At 40.2% G+C, this 19,820-nt stretch overlaps 1 protein-coding gene across 3 annotated transcripts in view; it reads right to left on the bottom strand.

Annotated features, from left to right (window-relative positions):
• Nucleotides 1-525: 525 nt before the first annotated feature.
• FHIP1A (FHF complex subunit HOOK interacting protein 1A) overlaps nucleotides 526-19,820 on the bottom strand; it is a 390,138-nt gene continuing 370,843 nt past the window's right edge. For all 3 annotated transcript variants that reach the window (XM_040331897.1, XM_040331896.1, XM_040331898.1), the window contains 2 exons: nucleotides 18,796-18,937; nucleotides 526-1,635 (listed from right to left, as the gene is read on the bottom strand). In XM_040331897.1, the coding sequence (XP_040187831.1) occupies nucleotides 1,409-1,635; nucleotides 18,796-18,937 (369 nt within the window). In that variant the 3' untranslated portion in view covers nucleotides 526-1,408. The remainder of the gene's footprint in view (nucleotides 1,636-18,795; nucleotides 18,938-19,820) is intronic.

Genomic DNA, 19,820 nt, shown 5'->3' with positions numbered 1-19,820 from the left:
ATTTCTTTTCAAAATTGTCACTCTTCTTATGTTTATAGCGCAAAATAAAAATTGCAGCGGTGATCAAATGGCATCAAAAGAAAGCTCTATTTGTGGGGAAAAAAGGACGTCAATTTTGTTTGAGTGCAACGTCGCACAATTGTCAGTTAAAGCGACACAGTGCTGTATCGAAAAAAGTGCTCTGGTCAGGAAGGAGGTAAATTCTTCCATGGGGTGAAGTGGTTAAAATCCAGTAAATGTGATCTGGGTCCGCTTTACTGGCCCAGATACATACATACATACATTTGGAAAAAAGAAAGCGGAACATGTTGCCCACATATCTACCCAATCACCACCTAAGCCGCCCCTCCAGCTAAAGACTATTCACTACCTCTGCACATCTAACAGCATAATCACGGGATATGTATCCTCCCCATTGCACCCATATTCACAGGAAATGTTATGGTGCACAAGGAGATTCCCACCTGCAGAGCTATTGAAAGACTTTGTAATGACACCAATGTGATGACACCTATTTTTTAAAAGTAATATCTTTTTTGCAGATACTTCTTTGGCTTAAAAATGTAATTCAATTAAATGATGACACTAGAGGCACATGGCAATTATAAAGCAGTCATGCCCAGAGTAAAGTTTGAACCTCTTCCAACCAAACACCGGCTGCAATTTTAATGGGTTTTTATGTGTAAGGGTTTGGGGCAGACGTCATAATGACGTGACCACTATGATTGGCTGACACAGTAGGCACATGGTAGGGAGCCCATTCTGCTGACTCATGATCATGACTAAAGCACATATGCACGATGTGGGTGGCCAGATGTTAAAGGAAACCTGTCCTGAAAAAATATGCCAGCAACCATTGTTGACCTTCTTCTGAAAATGATGGTTCCTGGCCTTTTGTTTTGCAAACTGCACTAAAAATAGCAAATCGTTTTTTGAAAATAGGTCAAGTTCAACACAGTCAGCCATGGCAGAGGCTTCAGCTTTGCCTGAAGAGTCAATTAATTATCATAAACTCATCCTCATGAATTGTCTTTACAAAAATGTACCTGTACATATTATTGACTTTCACCTTAGACAAAAATAACAGTTAGGTGAATTCATCTCTAAAAAGTGTCCAATGCAAACAGGTAGCAAAGCAAAAAGTGTACAAAGGCAAAAACAGAACAATTACATACGATATGTAAAATAATGTACACATAAACCAACACAGAACAGGAAAGACAACCACCGTATTCTGATGGACCAGAAAGTTCAGCATCTATCAAGTATTACAGGAAGTAGCTTCTTGCAATTAAGGTATTGATTGCTATATTGCAATATTCCCAGCTGGACAAAATATTTTCATGTTATAGAAAATAAACATTAAAATAAAAACAATATAACATCCTATAACCAGCTATGAAAAGTTCTAAAAAGAGTCCCCTATTATATAATCTAATACAGAGTGTTCCTGGGTAAAAGCTGCAAGTTCTTTTAGGAATTCTGGGAATATGGCAGCTGCAAGCACGGCATTTCTGGTACGGTTCGAGGCTGTAGGAAGTGGAGGTGACATCTTTATTCTTTGTTCTTTATTCTTCTGCATCACCAGATTCTCTCCAGTGCTAGTTTCTTGCTCTCCAATATTCAGTGCAGTATCTGCCAGGAAACATAACTGTTAGTATTCACATAACACAATATAAGGTATATTTCTACATTGAGTAATACACTATGGAGTGTCTTTCTACACAGATTAAAACACTATGGAGTATCTATGCATTTCAGAATACAAATGTACCACTACCCCTGCAGGGGCCGTGGGTATGTTGCCCGGGTCTTACCCACTCTTTGTTCTTCAGCCAGACGCAAGGGCCCGGATTCTCGTACGAGTTACGATGGCGTATCTCCAGATACGCCGTCGTAACTCTGAGGCCCCGTACAGACGAGCGGACTGTCCGCTCTGAGATTTCGGTCTGATGGTTGTACACACCATCAAACCGAAATCCGCGCGGACAGACAGCGCGGTGACGTGGCCGCGCCGTCGCCGTGACGATGACGCGGCGACGGGCGCGACCCTGGAAGGTCAATGCTTCCACGCATGCGTCGAATCACTTCGACGCATGCGAGGAATGGCGGCCGATCGGACATGTCCGGTGAGTCTGTACAGACGACCGAACATGTCCGACGGACATGGTTCCAGCGGACATGTTTCTTAGCATGCTAAGAAACATTTGTCCGCTTCAAACCTGTCTGATCCGCCGGACATTTGTCTGGTCGGCCGTACAGACGACCGAACATGTCTGCTGAAACTGGTCAGCGGACCAGTTTCAGCAGACATGTTCGGTCGTGTGTACAAGGCCTGAGTCCGAGCCGTCGTATCTATGCACCTGATTCTTAGAATCAGTTACGCATAGATTTGTATTAGATCCGACCGGCGTAAGTCTCTTACGCCGTCGGATCTTAACTGCATATTTACGCTGGCCGCTAGGGGGCGTGTATGCTGATTTACGCCTAGAAATATGTAAATCAGCTAGATACGCAAAATCACGAACGTACGCCCGGCCGACGCAGTACAGATACGCCGTTTACATTAGGCTTTTCCCGGCGTAAAGTTACCCTTGCTATATGAGGCGTACCAATGTTAAGTATGGACGTCGTTCCCACGTCAAATTTTTTTAATTTTACGTCGTTTGCGTAAGTCGTTCGCGAATAGGGCTGGACGTCATTTACGTTCACGTCGAAAGCATTGGCTTCTTGCGGGTTAATTTGGAGCATGCGCACTGGGATACTTTTAAAATTTACATAACACACGCCCACATCTATCACATTTGAATTAGGCGGGCTTACACCGGCCTATTTACGCTATGTCGCCGCAATTTTCGTTTGAGAATACGGCACTTGCCTGTAAAAGTTGCAGAAGCGTAACGTAAATAGGATACGTTACGCCCGCACAAAGATACGCGATTCTAAGTGAATCCGGGCAAAGGTATTTTTCACAGCCAGGTACATATACACTTTCGCTCTTTACTCCAATAACCAGTCTAGGGGTTTTGTTTTTGCTTTTTTATTGGAGAACTTGGATAGGGTAAGGGATATAGCAGGATACTCTAAATTGAACTATTCACACCGAGGATCCTTTCCTAGTGAAACTTGTCTGCAAGTCCTTGCAAAGGCAGACACAGACTTTTTCACAGCAGAACAGAGCAATGTCCCTTAGAAAAGTAGTAGACAGTCCTGGACAAAGTTCTAAGAATACTAGCCAGCATTCTTCTTTGTGTGGGCCCTAAGCTGACTTAGAGCACAAGTGGGGATAACTGTCTAAGGATCCTTAGGGTGTCTGTACTCACAAGGCTCCTGTAGCACCACTGGCAGCCTTCTCTCTCTATGATATCAGACCAGAGTCACTATAGACTCTCCCTCTGTCAATTATGGTAGGACCATCTAAAGCCCTCAGGTCACCCACCTGAGGCCACATGGCCGCAAGTGCTGAGGGGAGGCAACACCTCTCCCCCCAGCCTGGTGCAATCCCCTCCAGGAATGACCAAGTGCCCATGTGCTCCTCAAACATAAATACCAGCACCCAGCATGCGTAGGGGCACCTCCCCTTACAATTGGCCAGGGCTGTATGTATAATAATGCTGCTTATCTGCTTAGTTTCCACCTATAGCCCAGAACCTTCCTAGGTTGCTAAGCACAGGGACACTCAGACAGCTAAGCACAGGGACACTCAGACAGCATAAGCACCAGAGCACACTGAGCAGCCTACACCTAACGATCACTACTCCCTGTTAAGCAGGCAGCACATAAATTTACCTAGCTGTCTCTATGTTAAGCAGAGAAACTTAAAAATATAATACACTCGTCCTAGCACCTACCTAGGAGGGTTCTACACAAAGTTAAATATGGCTGAGCAACAGCTTATCTGAATTGTTGTTATTCCCAGTTAAAAGATTAGCAAATTGAGAAGTGAAAGTCCTCTGACTTATGTGTCTTGCATGCTGATAACTGTTTCTTTATTTCCAGAAATTTGATTGACAATGGGCTCTTGCTGAGATTCTGAACCTTGACTTATAACCACCAGTCAGAAAGCAACACAAAGTTTAGGAAAGCGTTTTCACTATGTAGCCAATCACAACAGGAAGCTAGATTACATGTCCTGTTCATCTGCTAATCACAAGAATGACATGACAAGGGGAGAAGCAATGATACCATATAATAATATTTAGATTTAAAAAAAAATATATAGATTTAATTGTATGCTTTTAGATGGTAAAGTAGTACAAACAGGGCCTTTTTCTCATAATATGTCATGTCTCTATCCTTGATTTGTCTGCACTTTAAATTTGCACCCTTGTATTGTTTAATATACATGACTCTAAGTTGCCACAAAAAATAAAAAAGAAGGAGAAAACACTAAACAAGGCATATACCATAAGCTGAATGCCAAATGACAACATGTCGTAGTGATCTATACTACTCAACTACTTTGAAATTATACATGTGAACCTGACCTATTAGAGTAAGGTATAATCATATTTCAGATGTATGTAATTATTTTGGTCTGAATGTATGGTGTGAGAAATAACAGGTTATCACTTTAATGGGATGATTCTGCTGCAAACCCTTTTTCCTGCAGACTCAGGTAAAATGCACAGACTTGGGAGACAGGCAAGCTCAGAAGGATGGTTACACGTTGGTTCAGTGCAGCAAATGCGGGCACAGGGTGGAGGAAGAAGTAAGCACACTAAAGTGTTTCCTGAGAAACAGACCCCTAAAATTCAGGCTAGATAATAGGATATGTGATTCTGCAGTAGGGATACAAGTTATTAAATGGAGGAGTCTTGAAAATGAAAGCAGGTAGTTATAATATTGTGATAAATAAAATGCGGGAACAGTCGAAAGGGTGTGTGGTGGGGAAGGAAAAAATGGCCTTCTATTTATTTTTTTGCCCTGTTTTTTTACTGCCAAATGTGACTTATTTTTAAGCTTCCATGTAAATAAGGGAACATCAGAGGCCACTGCAAGCACAGGAACTGTGTGGCAAGTGTAACAATTATCTTACACAGAGTCCTTGATGATGTTGCATGCCAAGGTTAGTTAGTTGCAATAATACAACATATTTATTCCTGATTTTACTTAGTCCAACCCGGAGCTTGGCTACTTGCCTGGAGAATACTATATATAAAACATGCTGGGTGTCAGCTTGGGACATAACTAGGCTTCTGTGGAATGGACATATGGCTATGCCAGCATTTGGGGATAAATATAGAGTAGCGGTTGTACATAGAGAATGTGGTCTGTTTCAGTACATAGAATAAAGGTCTACAGCATGTCACAGAGCAGCAGAATTTTCATCTTATACTTGACAAGACTAATTTACACAGTATGACTGAGATGTCTTTCCATTTTCCTTGTTCTCTGGAAGCACAAGGTGTCATGTAGTCAAGAAATTGTGTATTGGTGTTAAGTCATCTATAACCTGAAAACCCAACATTGGTCAGAGCTAGCCTGCTAAGATGAGAAAGTGCAGAAAGTAATCACTACACCATAATAATGACATGATAACAACAATACCAACAGCTACAACAAGGTGGTCTTTAGGATAATGAAAAGTTTACAACCCCATAAACCTCTGCTTGTCTTCATGCTATCATAAGGCTGCAAGCATCTCGATGGAGTTAGTCGTTCTGGTTTTGATAGTATATTAAAGCATATTAGTCATCTTTTAGTTAATGCAGAGGGACAAATGTAAGTATTGGTTTAACTGTCTTAGCATTATTTTAAACATGCTTTATATTCAGTGCATTAGACATGCCATCCCATTATGTACATTAATTTATAAGGAGTTATGTAGTCTCAAACCCCCAGTTATTCAACAATTGGACTGGACAGAATTGTATTAACACTGTAGGTAGATTCCTGTTGGCAGTGTGTGCATTATTCATAGATCTTTGGCTGTATTGTATTGAAGTATGCATAAAGAGTTTTAAAGTGAATGTAATTCATACTCTCATTCAGGAGTGCCACACTGAGTTCAAAGATGAAAGAGGTGAGCCAAAAACCCATCGTCTAGAGTAGTGCTTCTCAACCATGTCCTCAAGTGCCCCCAACAGGCTTAGTTTTAGGAATTTCTCTTAGATAAAATAGATGTAAAAAAATACCACGCCATTTACTGATTTAAAGCATGTGTGCAAGATAAAGGAAAACCTGCAAACATGGCCTGTTGGGGGTACTTGAAGACAGGGTTGAGAACCACTGGTCTTGAGGAGGCAATACAGGAGAGGATTTAGTCAAGGATATTAAAGTATGTCCATGTTGGTATGGCTGTGTTACCTCCCTCTCTCAGGTATATACAGCAAGATTTTTCAAAACATGCGTTTAAGATACTCCTAGTCCAGAGGAGGTTATGAATATGTATCAATTATTAGAACATACTGTATGTCTTCCACAGGTATACAATCTCTCCCTCGCATGAGTATCCAAACAGCCAATGCAGATGTATAGTATATATCCACTTAATGTCCCAAGGTCATAAAAATAAGGTTGCTGCAATTATAGTTCATCAATTAAGGCTCTGGTAATCCCCATTCAAAAGGCATCCGAGATGACTTGTGGAGTTCAAAAATACCCCAAAGGGACCTTGCTGTAATTCAGAATCCCCATATATTCACACAAGGCAAGCATAGACATCTAAAATGAAAGTCAATAGATGCATCCAAGCATGGCTCTCTCCATACCAAGCATGTGAATAGAAAGTACTTATCGTATAAACAAAGGTAGTTCTTATTCAGTGTGTCAACAATAGGTGGAGGTGGGCAGCTGGAAAGATCAGCCTTATGCCCTGTACACACGATTGATTAGTCTGATGAAAACGGACCGATGGACCATTTTCATCGGACAAACCGATCGTGTGTGGGCCGCATCAGTTTTTTTTCCCATCGGTGAAAAAAAATAGAACCCGTTTTAAAATTTTCGTATGGTTAAAAAACCGATAGAAAAAAACGATCGTCTGTGGGGAAATCCATCGGTCAAAAATCCATGCATGCTCAGAATCAAGTCGACGCATGCTCGGAAGCATTGAACTTAATTTTTCTCTGCACATCGTTGTGTTTTACATCACCGCGTTGGACACGATCGGATTTTTAAACGATGGTGTGTAGGCAAGACTGATGAAAGTCAGCTTCATCGGATATCTGATGAAAAAATCCATCGGTTAGTTTTCATCAGACGAACCGATCATGTGTACAGTACAGAGCATTACTGTTTTCACAGATGACCCTGGCTGATAGCAAATGGTAAAATGCATATGCAGTTGTGTGCAGTGCGCTGTGGTAGCGTGGTATTTTTTGACCATTTTGAATGTAGAAAGCTTTAAAATGGAAGTGTAAATGTAAGAGTAGGCAAACAGCTAAATGCATATTTGTGAACTGTATTATTTGCCACACATGTTGTAATTCTGGTTCAATCAGCATTCTAATCCACATACAGTGAGGAAAATAAGTATTTGAACACCCTGCTATTTTGCAAGTTCTCCCACTTGGAAATCATGGAGGGGTCTGAAATTGTCATCGTAGGTGCATGTCCACTGTGAGAGACATAATCAAAAAAAAAATTCCAGAAATCACAATTTATGATTTTTTAACTATTTATTTGTATGATACAGCTGCAAATAAGTATTTGAACACCTGTCTATCAGCTAGAATTCTGACCCTCAAAGACCTGTTAGTCTGCCTTTAAAATGTCCACCTCCACTCCATTTATTATCCTAAATTAGATGCACCTGTTTGAGGTCATTAGCTGCATAAAGACACCTGTCCACCCCATACAATCAGTAAGAATCCAACTACTAACATGGCCAAGACCAAAGAGCTGTCCAAAGACACTAGAGACAAAATTGTACACCTCCACAAGGCTGGAAAGGGCTACGGGGAAATTGCCAAGCAGCTTGGTGAAAAAAGGTCCACTGTTGGAGCAATCATTAGAAAATGGAAGAAGCTAAACATGACTGTCAATCTCCCTCGGACTGGGGCTCCATGCAAAATCTCACCTTGTGGGGTCTCAATGATCCTTAGAAAGGTGAGAAATCAGCCCAGGACTACATGGGAGGAGCTGGTCAATGACCTGAAAAGAGCTGGGACCACCGTTTCCAAGGTTACTGTTGGTAATACACTAAGACGTCATGGTTTGAAATCATGCATGGCACGGAAGGTTCCCCTGCTTAAACCAGGACATGTCAAGGCCCGTCTTAAGTTTGCCAATGACCATTTGGATGATCCAGAGGAGTCATGGGAGAAAGTCATGTGGTCAGATGAGACCAAAATAGAACTTTTTGGTCATAATTCCACTAACCGTGTTTGGAGGAAGAAGAATGATGAGTACCATCCCAAGAACACCATCCCTACTGTGAAGCATGGGGGTGGTAGCATCATGCTTTGGGGGTGTTTTTCTGCACATGGGACAGGGCGACTGCACAGTATTAAGGAGAGGATGACCGGGGCCATGTATTGCGAGATTTTGGGCAACAACCTCCTTCCCTCAGTTAGAGCTTTGAAGATGGGTCGAGGCTGGGTCTTCCAACATGACAATGACCCGAAGCACACAGCCAGGATAACCAAGGAGTGGCTCTGTAAGAAGCATATCAAGGTTCTGGCGTGGCCTAGCCAGTCTCCAGACCTAAACCCAATAGAGAATCTTTGGAGGGAGCTCAAACTCTGTGTTTCTCAGCGACAGCCCAGAAACCTGACTGATCTAGAGAAGATCTGTGTGGAGGAGTGGGCCAAAATCCCTCCTCCAGTGTGTGCAAACCTGGTGAAAAACTACAAGAAACATTTGACCTCTGTAATTGCAAACAAAGGCTACTGTACCAAATATTAACATTGATTTTCTCAGGTGTTCAAATACTTATTTGCAGCTGTATCATACAAATAAATATAAATAAATGGTGATTCTGCGCAACATATCACACTAATGGAATAGTGATATCACATAAGCAAGATAAATGTAAGAGCTGACAAATAATCAGCATATAGTATTAAATGCAAAGAGAATAGTGAGTCCAAATATAAATATATATATACTCAAATAGTGAATAGTGAGTCCAAAATATATAATACTCATAAGGCGAATGTGCAAAAATATATATAAAGAATATTGTGCAAAAAAACCGGAATGGAAGTTCAATCCCAATAGTAAACACAAATCAGCTGTCAGGGCAGATATTCTGAATGCACTGGATGAAGGTGAGCACCAGCTCTATGGTGTGAGTGCACGGCCGTGCGATAGAAGATAAACCAGATCCCTGGCTGAGCTCCCGGGACTCTTACCTCTCAGCCCTCCTAAATGGGCATTGATGTACAGGTCACTCGCAGCCTTCTATGGGTGGTCCCTGATGTTTCCTCTCTTGATCTGATGGATCCTTCCTTAATTGGGACAGATGCTCCTCGAAACCAGATGGATGATGTGGGTTATAAGAGAGAGAGAGAGGGGACTCCCATAGTGAGGTAACGTTTGGTGCAGGTAAAATATGTTTATTGAGGAAAAACCTGCACTTACATTAAAAGAAAAATAAAAGTGCAACGAGGAAACAAACAAGCGGCGTTTGAATCGCCAGCTTACGTCACTCCGGGTGTACGTCCTCCAATTCCTACGCGTTACGACACCACGTGTCTTCGTCTGGGGAATCTGATTGGTAATGTGGCTGTTGTTTATATAACCGAAAAACAGGAAGTCTCATCGCGGCCATTTTCTTGTAGACCGTGATCTAATGGACATCAGACATACTAGAGGGGGCATAAACCACTCTAGAGCTCGGCAATAGAAAACGTGTGTAGAGGATACCGAGCACTATATTTAAAACGGGCAAACGTACGGTTCCTGGTATAAAGGCCAGCTAAATTATACATAGTAAAAACTATTAATGGAGACGTTTATAAAATAATAATAGTGAACCGTAAAGTCATATGACCAGCATAATGTAATTGAGACTAGCACCAGAGCATGGACATCATCAATGACAATCCACTAGGTGTCGCTCATGAGCTAAAGTCTATGGCTTGTATTGTAACCTTTACATGGTAATAACTGGGTTTTACAATGATAAAATTAATATATGTAAAATGATATATATTAAAAATTCTTTAAAGCATAATAAAACTTAACATGTGTAAAAAACCTAGTAGTATCTATATCTATAGCCACAGGGGGCTCCCATATAAATTATTAATATGGAATAAATATAATACTGATATTTAAATATGTTAAAAAATGTAAAATTAAAAGTAGAGGGTGTATATAAATAATACATATATATGGTGGTCGTACACTCGGTTTGTCGCATTACAACCACAGAATATATATACATACACACAGATAATAGGCAATTTAATAAAAAATATGGTCAATGGGTGTTGATGGACCTATATATAACTAGTCTAAAAATGTGGAGAACTAAAAATTGCTGAGGAAGCAGTTGAGGTCAAACTCAACGTTCATTCCTCCTGGTGTCAGGGTGCGCATCTTATGAATCCACTGGGATTCTTTTTGACTTATCGTGCGCACCTTGTGGCTTCCTCTCCAAGAGGGGTTAAATTTGTCAATGCCCCAGAATTGCAATTGTGAGGGATCCCGATTGTGTATCTGATCAAAGTGTCTAGAGACACTATGTTTCGGGAAGCCATTTATTATGTTCTCCACATGCTCACTAATTCGAACCTTCAAGGCCCTTTTTGTTCTCCCAACATATTGTAAATTACAGCTACATTGTAGCACATATACCACTGCTTCGGTGTGACATCCAATAAAGTCTCTAATCACATGGGTTTCTCCTGTGTTTGTTGCCACAAACTCGGTACGTTTCTTTTGAAACTTTTGTGATTTTCAACATGCATTGCAATTTTTGCATGGATAGAAGCCTTTTCCCGAAAAGAATGAGTATCCCGGCTTTGATGGTGGTTCTACTACTGATTTTACAATCAAGTTCCTTAGAGTAGGTGCTCGTTTATATACTATCCTTGGTTTTTCAGGAAGTAATTTCCCTAAATCTTTATCTCCTTTTAAAATGTGCCAGTGTCTTCCAATTAATTTGGCCACATCTTTATATTGGGAGTTGTAATCAAGGATAAGTACTGGTGCTGTTTGTTGTTGGCACTTTTTTGGTTTGTCCTGTAGAATCTCTTTTCTATCCAGTTTTTTGACCGTGTCTATTTGGCCTTTAATCCATGACTCTTCATATCCTTTGTTCTTCCGTGAGCGAAGGAAGAACGTTGATCGCCACGGCAGATGTTACATCACTGTACACTATTGTACAACACCATGACGCCTGCTTCGCCGTTAAATGGCTTTTACGTAAATTTAGTAACCTCATATGTCCACAAAGGAAGTTTCTCATTAAATACCTTGATTTGTGCCTTAAGTGTAATTACTTCTGGTATGACCAGAACTTTTACCATCAGGCAATTGGTATTGCCATGGGAGCGAAATTCGCACCTAGTGTGGCAAATGCCTTCATGGCATTATGGGAAGAGTCAGCTATATACGAGAATACTCCTACTGAGTTATCCCTCTACAAAAGATATATAGATGACATCATTATCTTGTGGAGTGGGAATAGAGAGAGCTTGGACAACTTCCTTGAAACACTCAATAGAAATGATAAAAATATTTCCCTGGTGTGGAAAATCGATGATAAATCTGTAGACTTCCTAGACCTGAATATTAGTATTGAGAAAGACAAGATTGTTACTAAAACACATTTTAAAAACGTAGATATGAATAGTTATCTCTCAACTGACAGTTGTCATTTTAAACCTTGGCTTTTTAACATCCCTAAGGGGCAACTAGTTAGATTAAGAAGAAATTGTACATATGAGAGTGACTACTCATTACAAGCAGACATGATTGGTTTGAGGTTCAAAGAAAAAGGATATGAAGAGTCATGGATTAAAGGCCAAATAGACACGGTCAAAAAACTGGATAGAAAAGAGATGCTACAGGACAAACCAAAAAAGTGCCAACAACAAACAGCACCAGTACTTATCCTTGATTACAACTCCCAATATAAAGATGTGGCCAAATTAATTGGAAGACACTGGCACATTTTAAAAGGAGATAAAGATTTAGGGAAATTACTTCCTGAAAAACCAAGGATAGTATATAAACGAGCACCTACTCTAAGGAACTTGATTGTAAAATCAGTAGTAGAACCACCATCAAAGCCGGGATACTCATTCTTTTCGGGAAAAGGCTTCTATCCATGCAAAAATTGCAATGCATGTCGAAAATCACAAAAGTTTCAAAAGAAACGTACCGAGTTTGTGGCAACAAACACAGGAGAAACCCATGTGATTAGAGACTTTATTGGATGTCACACCGAAGCAGTGGTATATGTGCTACAATGTAGCTGTAATTTACAATATGTTGGGAGAACAAAAAGGGCCTTGAAGGTTCGAATTAGTGAGCATGTGGAGAACATAATAAATGGCTTCCCGAAACATAGTGTCTCTAGACACTTTGATCAGATACACAATCGGGATCCCTCACAATTGCAATTCTGGGGCATTGACAAATTTAACCCCTCTTGGAGAGGAAGCCACAAGGTGCGCACGATAAGTCAAAAAGAATCCCAGTGGATTCATAAGATGCGCACCCTGACACCAGGAGGAATGAACGTTGAGTTTGACCTCAACTGCTTCCTCAGCAATTTTTAGTTCTCCACATTTTTAGACTAGTTATATATAGGTCCATCAACACCCATTGACCATATTTTTTATTAAATTGCCTATTATCTGTGTGTATGTATATATATTCTGTGGTTGTAATGCGACAAACCGAGTGTACGACCACCATATATATGTATTATTTATATACACCCTCTACTTTTAATTTTACATTTTTTAACATATTTAAATATCAGTATTATATTTATTCCATATTAATAATTTATATGGGAGCCCCCTGTGGCTATAGATATAGATACTACTAGGTTTTTTACACATGTTAAGTTTTATTATGCTTTAAAGAATTTTTAATATATATCATTTTACATATATTAATTTTATCATTGTAAAACCCAGTTATTACCATGTAAAGGTTACAATACAAGCCATAGACTTTAGCTCATGAGCGACACCTAGTGGATTGTCATTGATGATGTCCATGCTCTGGTGCTAGTCTCAATTACATTATGCTGGTCATATGACTTTACGGTTCACTATTATTATTTTATAAACGTCTCCATTAATAGTTTTTACTATGTATAATTTAGCTGGCCTTTATACCAGGAACCGTACGTTTGCCCGTTTTAAATATAGTGCTCGGTATCCTCTACACACGTTTTCTATTGCCGAGCTCTAGAGTGGTTTATGCCCCCTCTAGTATGTCTGATGTCCATTAGATCACGGTCTACAAGAAAATGGCCGCGATGAGACTTCCTGTTTTTCGGTTATATAAACAACAGCCACATTACCAATCAGATTCCCCAGACGAAGACATGTGGTGTTGTAACGCGTAGGAATTGGAGGACGTACACCCGGAGTGACGTAAGCTGGCGATTCAAACGCCGCTTGTTTGTTTCCTCGTTGCACTTTTATTTTTCTTTTAAAGTAAGTGCAGGTTTTTCCTCAATAAACATATTTTACCTGCACCAAACGTTACCTCACTATGGGAGTCCCCTCTCTCTCTCTCTTATAACCCACATCATCCATCTGGTTTCGAGGAGCATCTGTCCCAATTAAGGAAGGATCCATCAGATCAAGAGAGGAAACATCAGGGACCACCCATAGAAGGCTGCGAGTGACCTGTACATCAATGCCCATTTAGGAGGGCTGAGAGGTAAGAGTCCCGGGAGCTCAGCCAGGGATCTGGTTTATCTTCTATCGCACGGCCGTGCACTCACACCATAGAGCTGGTGCTCACCTTCGTCCATTGCATTCAGAATATCTGCCCTGACAGCTGATTTGTGTTTACTATTGGGATTGAACTTCCATTCCGGTTTTTTTGCACAATATTCTTTATATATATTTTTGCACATTCGCCTTATGAGTATTATATATTTTGGACTCACTATTCACTATTTGAGTATATATATATTTATATTTGGACTCACTATTCTCTTTGCATTTAATACTATATGCTGATTATTTGTCAGCTCTTACATTTATCTTGCTTATGTGATATCACTATTCCATTAGTGTGATATGTTGCGCAGAATCACCATTTATTTATATTCCTGTTTTATGTCATGTAAACATAATTAGGTTTTGCTGCACTATATATTTTTGGTGGATTCACTCATTTAGGATCCATTTTAGCGCAAAAGCACTTGTCACTTTATACAAATAAATAGTTAAAAAAATCATACATTGTGATTTCTGGATTATTTTTTTACAGTGGACATGCACCTACGATAACAATTTCAGACCCCTCCATGATTTCCAAGTGGGAGAACTTGCAAAATAGCAGGGTGTTCAAATACTTACTTTCCTCACTGTATACCTGGCAGACATAGAATATGATCCTGGCCTCTGCAATCAAAGCAGTGCAGCTTGATGAAGACTGTAACTGGATAGTGAAGGAGTAGCAGTTTACTCATGTGGTCATTACCATGCACTCCTCTCCAATCAGTGAACTGCATTTATTAGTCTCAGAGTACTGTACAATTCAGGAAAGCCTGATCAGCTTCCAGTGCTGTCCCTTTCTCTCCTAGTCTTAATGTTAGGCCGCGTACACACGGTCGTTCCAAACCGATGAGAATGGTCCGACGGGCCATTTCCATTGGTTCACCGCTGAAGTGGCCTGATGGTCTGATGTGCGTACACACCATCGTTCCAAAAACCGATCGGGTCAGAACGCGGTGACGTCAAACACACGACGTGCTGAATAAAACGAAGTTCAATGCTTCCAAGCATGCGTCGACTTGATTCTAAAGCATGCGCGGGTTTTGAACCGATGCTTTCTGTACTAACCATCGGTTTGGACCGATCGGGCAGCGGTCCATTGGTTCGATTTAAAAGCATGTTTTAAAATTTTGGACCGAAGGACAATAGACCGATGGGCTATACACACGGTCAATTTGGACCGATGAAACTGAACCTCGGTCAATTCCCAACGGTTTTGTCCGATCGTGTGTACACGGCCTTAGAGATTAGGTTTGTTTAACCACTTAAGGACCAAGCCTTTTTCTAAAATTTGATGTTTATAAGTTAAAGTCAGGATTTTTTGCTAGAAAATTACTTAGAATCCCCAAACATTATATATACACCCTAGAGAATAAAATGGTGGCCGTTTCAACACTTTCTCACGCCGTATTTACGCAATGGTATTACAAGCGCACTTTTTTGTGGAAAAAAAATAATTTTTGGATTAAAATATAAGACATCAGTAAAGTTAGCCCAATTTTTGTGAAAGATGATGTTACGCCAAGTAAATTGATACCCACCATACTCAACATGTCACGCTTCAAAATTGCGTCCGCTCGTGGAATGGCCACAAACATTTACATTTACCATTTACCCTTAAAAATCTCCATAGGCAATGTTTAAAAAATTCAAAAAGTCTAGTGCTTAACTTATTGCTCTCGCTCTAACAATCACGGTGATACTTCACGTGTGGTTTGAACACCATTTTCATATGCGGGTGCTACTCACGTATGCGTTCGCTTCTTATTTATTTTACTTTTTATTTTATTTTTTACACTGTTCTTTAAAAAAAAAAAAAAATTGTCACTTATTCCTATTACAAATCCCTTGTAATAGAAAAAAACATGACAGGGTCTCTTAAATATGAGATCTGTTGTCAAAAAGACCTCAGATCTCATATTTATACTAAAATGCAATAAAAAAAAAATGTAATTTGAAAAAGTAAAATAAAAAATGTCCCTTTAAGAGCTATGAAGGAAGTGACATTTTGACATTGCTTCCACCCTGCAATGGTATGGAGTTGGATGAAGGCCATCTTTCCCTCACTCCGCTCCATGCCACCCACAGAGAAGGATCCGATCGCCTGCGCCAAGTCCAGTAAAAGACGGAGGTCCCCGGGATTGCGGCTGGAGGGGGGCCCCTCTCCCACCACCGATAAAAGTGATCTTGTAGTGAATCCGCCGCAGAGACCACTTTTATCTGAAACTGAAGAAGAGGATACCGGAATTATGGTAGCTAGCTGCTACCATAACAACGATATCCCTCTTCAAAGTGCCGACGTATATCGGCGTGAGGCGGTCTGAAGGTGGAGACAGAACGAGATACTTTTTAAAAATAAATGTATGTATTTCTAATACTATTTAGAAATTCAGAACATTTATGCATTTCCAATTACTAAATTAATGAATTAAATGGTGGTCATTAAATACGGTATCTGCCTACAATTAGGTTAGAAAATAAGTCTGTGCTTTGTCCATCTTCTCCCTACTTTAATTGGCTGTCATTTTACTACACTTGTACTCCATTTACCCACTGGGGGCGAAGAAGTTCTGTATTAGTTCCTAGCTGATCTGGTCTGAGCTTACACAGGGTTCTTCCCACCCCCTCGTTATAGCTACAGGACTTGATGACTGCTCAGTTTAGGCCTCATTCCGTGGGCCCTTTGTATTTGTTTGATTTCAATGCAGGAGAAATTGCTATGGACAGTTTCGTTTTTGTTTTGCCTTCATGAAAAATGCTAAATGTACATGCATTTACATATAAAACGTACATGAATTTACATGTTTTTAAAGAGAATTCTGCCCCTGGATGTACAGATTTCTATTTTTATAAACACAAGTAAGTTGAACGTAGCTGAATGCAATTAAAGCATAGTGTGCTTTATACTATTTAAAATCATTACATGCATTTTTATGCATTTAGAAATATCTTATAAATGCATATACCGGTAATCACATGTCATTACATGTGTGGAAAAGGCCTAGGTTTGGGCAGCACAAGAAAGGCTGGGATGACAATAAGGTACACCTATTGCTTTGCCTTATATGAACAAACAAGAGGCTCATGAGCTTTTTTCCAGCATTTTGTCGCACGATTTTTGCTCAAACGGCAGTTCTCTGCCCTTGTTTTAGCAACACTGCACACTCTCTAGTTGAAAAATGCCTGAAAAAAACCTCCACTTCTGCTCCAAAAAATGCTCAAAGATGCATGAAAACGTGCTGCATAGGTGTGAATGTAGCCTACTAATTATATTCCTCTTTCACAGAAAATTTGTTAAAATTGAGCAATAAAGCTGAACTCTAGGAATACCCTTTTTTCAAAAACTTGGTGCAGCTTGGTTACATCTAGTCCATCATAGCTGACATTCAATGGGCTCTGGAGATACAGAAGTTCACTACAGTAATCTCTATGCTACATAAGTGAGCAGGGGATGCTTGAATGACTTGACTTCTGTACTCAGATGTAACCAAGCTGGACCAATGTAAGTGAACATTGAACTTTGGGGGTTGCATCACACCACTGTCATTCAGAGAATATTTTGTATTTTTTTTTCAGTGACTACAAGCCTTTCTCTCATTGGACAAGCCAGAGATTTCCCCCTCGTCTCTGCCTCATTCAATGAGCTATGAAGGATTAGATGCAACCAAGCTGGACCAATGTATGTAAAAAGATCATTCCTGGAGTTCAGCTTTAAGTGTAAAAAAATCATGGGCCAGATCCTCATAGCGAGTACGCCGGCGTATCTACTGATACGCCGGCGTACTTTCAAACTACCCGTGTCGTATCTTTAGTTTGAATCCTCAAACCAAGATACGACGGCATCTGGGTTCGATCCGACAGGCGTACGGCTTCATCCGCTGTGTAGAGTTTGCGTCGTTTTCCGCATCAGGTATGTAAATGAGCTTTTTCCGACAATCCACGAACGTACACGCGGCCGTCGCATTCTCTTACGTCGTCTCTAGTCGGCTTTTTACGGCGTATAGTTAAAGCTGTTATTTTGCGGCGTATAGATAGACTTGCCATGTTAAAGTATGGCCGTCGTTCCCGCGTCGAAATTTACATTTTTTTTTTCGTAAGTCGTCCGTGAATAGGGATGGACGTAAGTCACGTCTAAGTTCAAAAAATGACGTTGTTGCAACATCATTTCGCGCAAAGCACGGCGGGAAATTTCGAAACGGAGCATGCGCAGTTCAATCGGCGCAGGGACGCGCTTCATTTAAATGAATCACGCCCCCTACCCGCCGATTTGAATTCCGCCGCCAGAAATACACTACGCCGGCGTAACTTACGGCGCAAAATCTTCCTGGATTCGACTTAAAGCCAGGTAAGATACGGCGGCGTATCGTATCTCTGATACGCTGCGCCTATCCAATTCTATGTTGATCTGGCCCCATATTTCTATTACCGTATTTGCCGGTGTATAAGGCGACCGGGCATATAAGACGACCCCCTAATTTTACATTTTTTTTTATATTTTTTGCCTGTACACACCGTATAAGATGACCCCCCTTCCGAGGCTTCCGACGCTTCATATTTCTTCCTTCTGGAGCCATATTCTTTTTCATTCTTGCTGGAGGTGAGCAATGTAATCTATTAATGAATACAAAGCCTGCTTGGATTGGCAGAGGCTGTAACATCATCAGCCCACGCCTCTCTGACTCTCAAAGCCAATCCGAGCAGGCTACTGTACCCCTGCTTTTTCGCCAGTTTTTTTGAGTGTAAAAGGAAGTCTTATACCCCAGCAAATACAGTAGATAAATGAGAGAAGAGACATGTAGAAGGACATACATTCTACATTCTAGTTAATGCAAAAACATGGTGAAATAATATTCCATATATACAAATGTCTCCTCTCATATTCAGTCATTCAGTGACCTAATCTGCTTACATGTAACCTGTTTATTACCTTTGGTTGACACACCTGGGAGTTCGCGGTTTGGAGAGCCCATGCGAGCTAGCAAGTATTGTTGAGCTTCTGCAAGTAACAAGGGAAAACTTTGCTCTGCCGCTGCAAATTGTTCAATTTTATGTCTGACAGAGGCGAGTACCTGGAAACGAAGAGGGAGAAATATATGTCATTTATGGTTTTTCTCTCCAAAATTACTTTTCTCTTCAGATGTTAAAAAAATGGGGTTGAGTTGATTTCATGAGGTGATGAATGAGCAATTTTGCAGCAAATAGCCTTGAAGTCCCAGAAAAGAGTGAACCCACAGCAGCTCAGGAAGCGTATGCCTGTGCCATGATGAAGTCTCTAATATAACTGGCAGCTCACTTGACATCCTGAGAGCTACAGCTAAATGATCATTTGAATTCTGCTCTCTATTCTCCGCTAAAGCTGCTCCAAATACAAGTTTAGGGCACATTGCCAGGATACACTGGGGGATTTGGCCATTTACAGTAATACAATAGAAGATTTATTTCTCACTGCATCTTTTCAGCTCTTATGAAAAAGGTGGAAAGCTGCATGAAAAACGGCATTACTTGATGTGTATACCACCTATATGTTCATTATTTGGTGTCAGTCAAAATTAAAGTGACACAAATGGAAGAGGCTGGAGTTGAAATCAAATGAAGATATATGGCAACAACTCAATTTATTTATTTATAGCATGACTGACAGAAGTGATTACTTATTTAAGTGCTGCTCAAATCAAGTAATTAATGATAACCAAACAAAAATAAACACACTTCAAAGCCCATCACTTCTTTAACCACTTACAGCAGATTGGTTGTATTTGATGTAGACATTGAGGAATAGCTCTTTATGGTACTGCTTTTTTTGGCATATTATATATTGGCAAAAAACTATTTTGTTGTTAATAACTTAAGGCAAAGATTTGATTTGGCAAAAAAATACGTCAAAATTATATCAGAATTCGTTTTACAGCGAGTGTACTAAATTAAGCACTAATGTATTACAATTAGGGATTA

The sequence above is a fragment of the Rana temporaria genome, chromosome 1 (assembly GCF_905171775.1).
Source record: "Rana temporaria chromosome 1, aRanTem1.1, whole genome shotgun sequence".
Classification (NCBI taxonomy): Eukaryota; Metazoa; Chordata; class Amphibia; order Anura; family Ranidae; genus Rana; species Rana temporaria.
The sequence above is the reverse complement of the archived record's forward strand: the minus strand, read 5'-3'. Positions and strand labels throughout refer to the sequence as shown.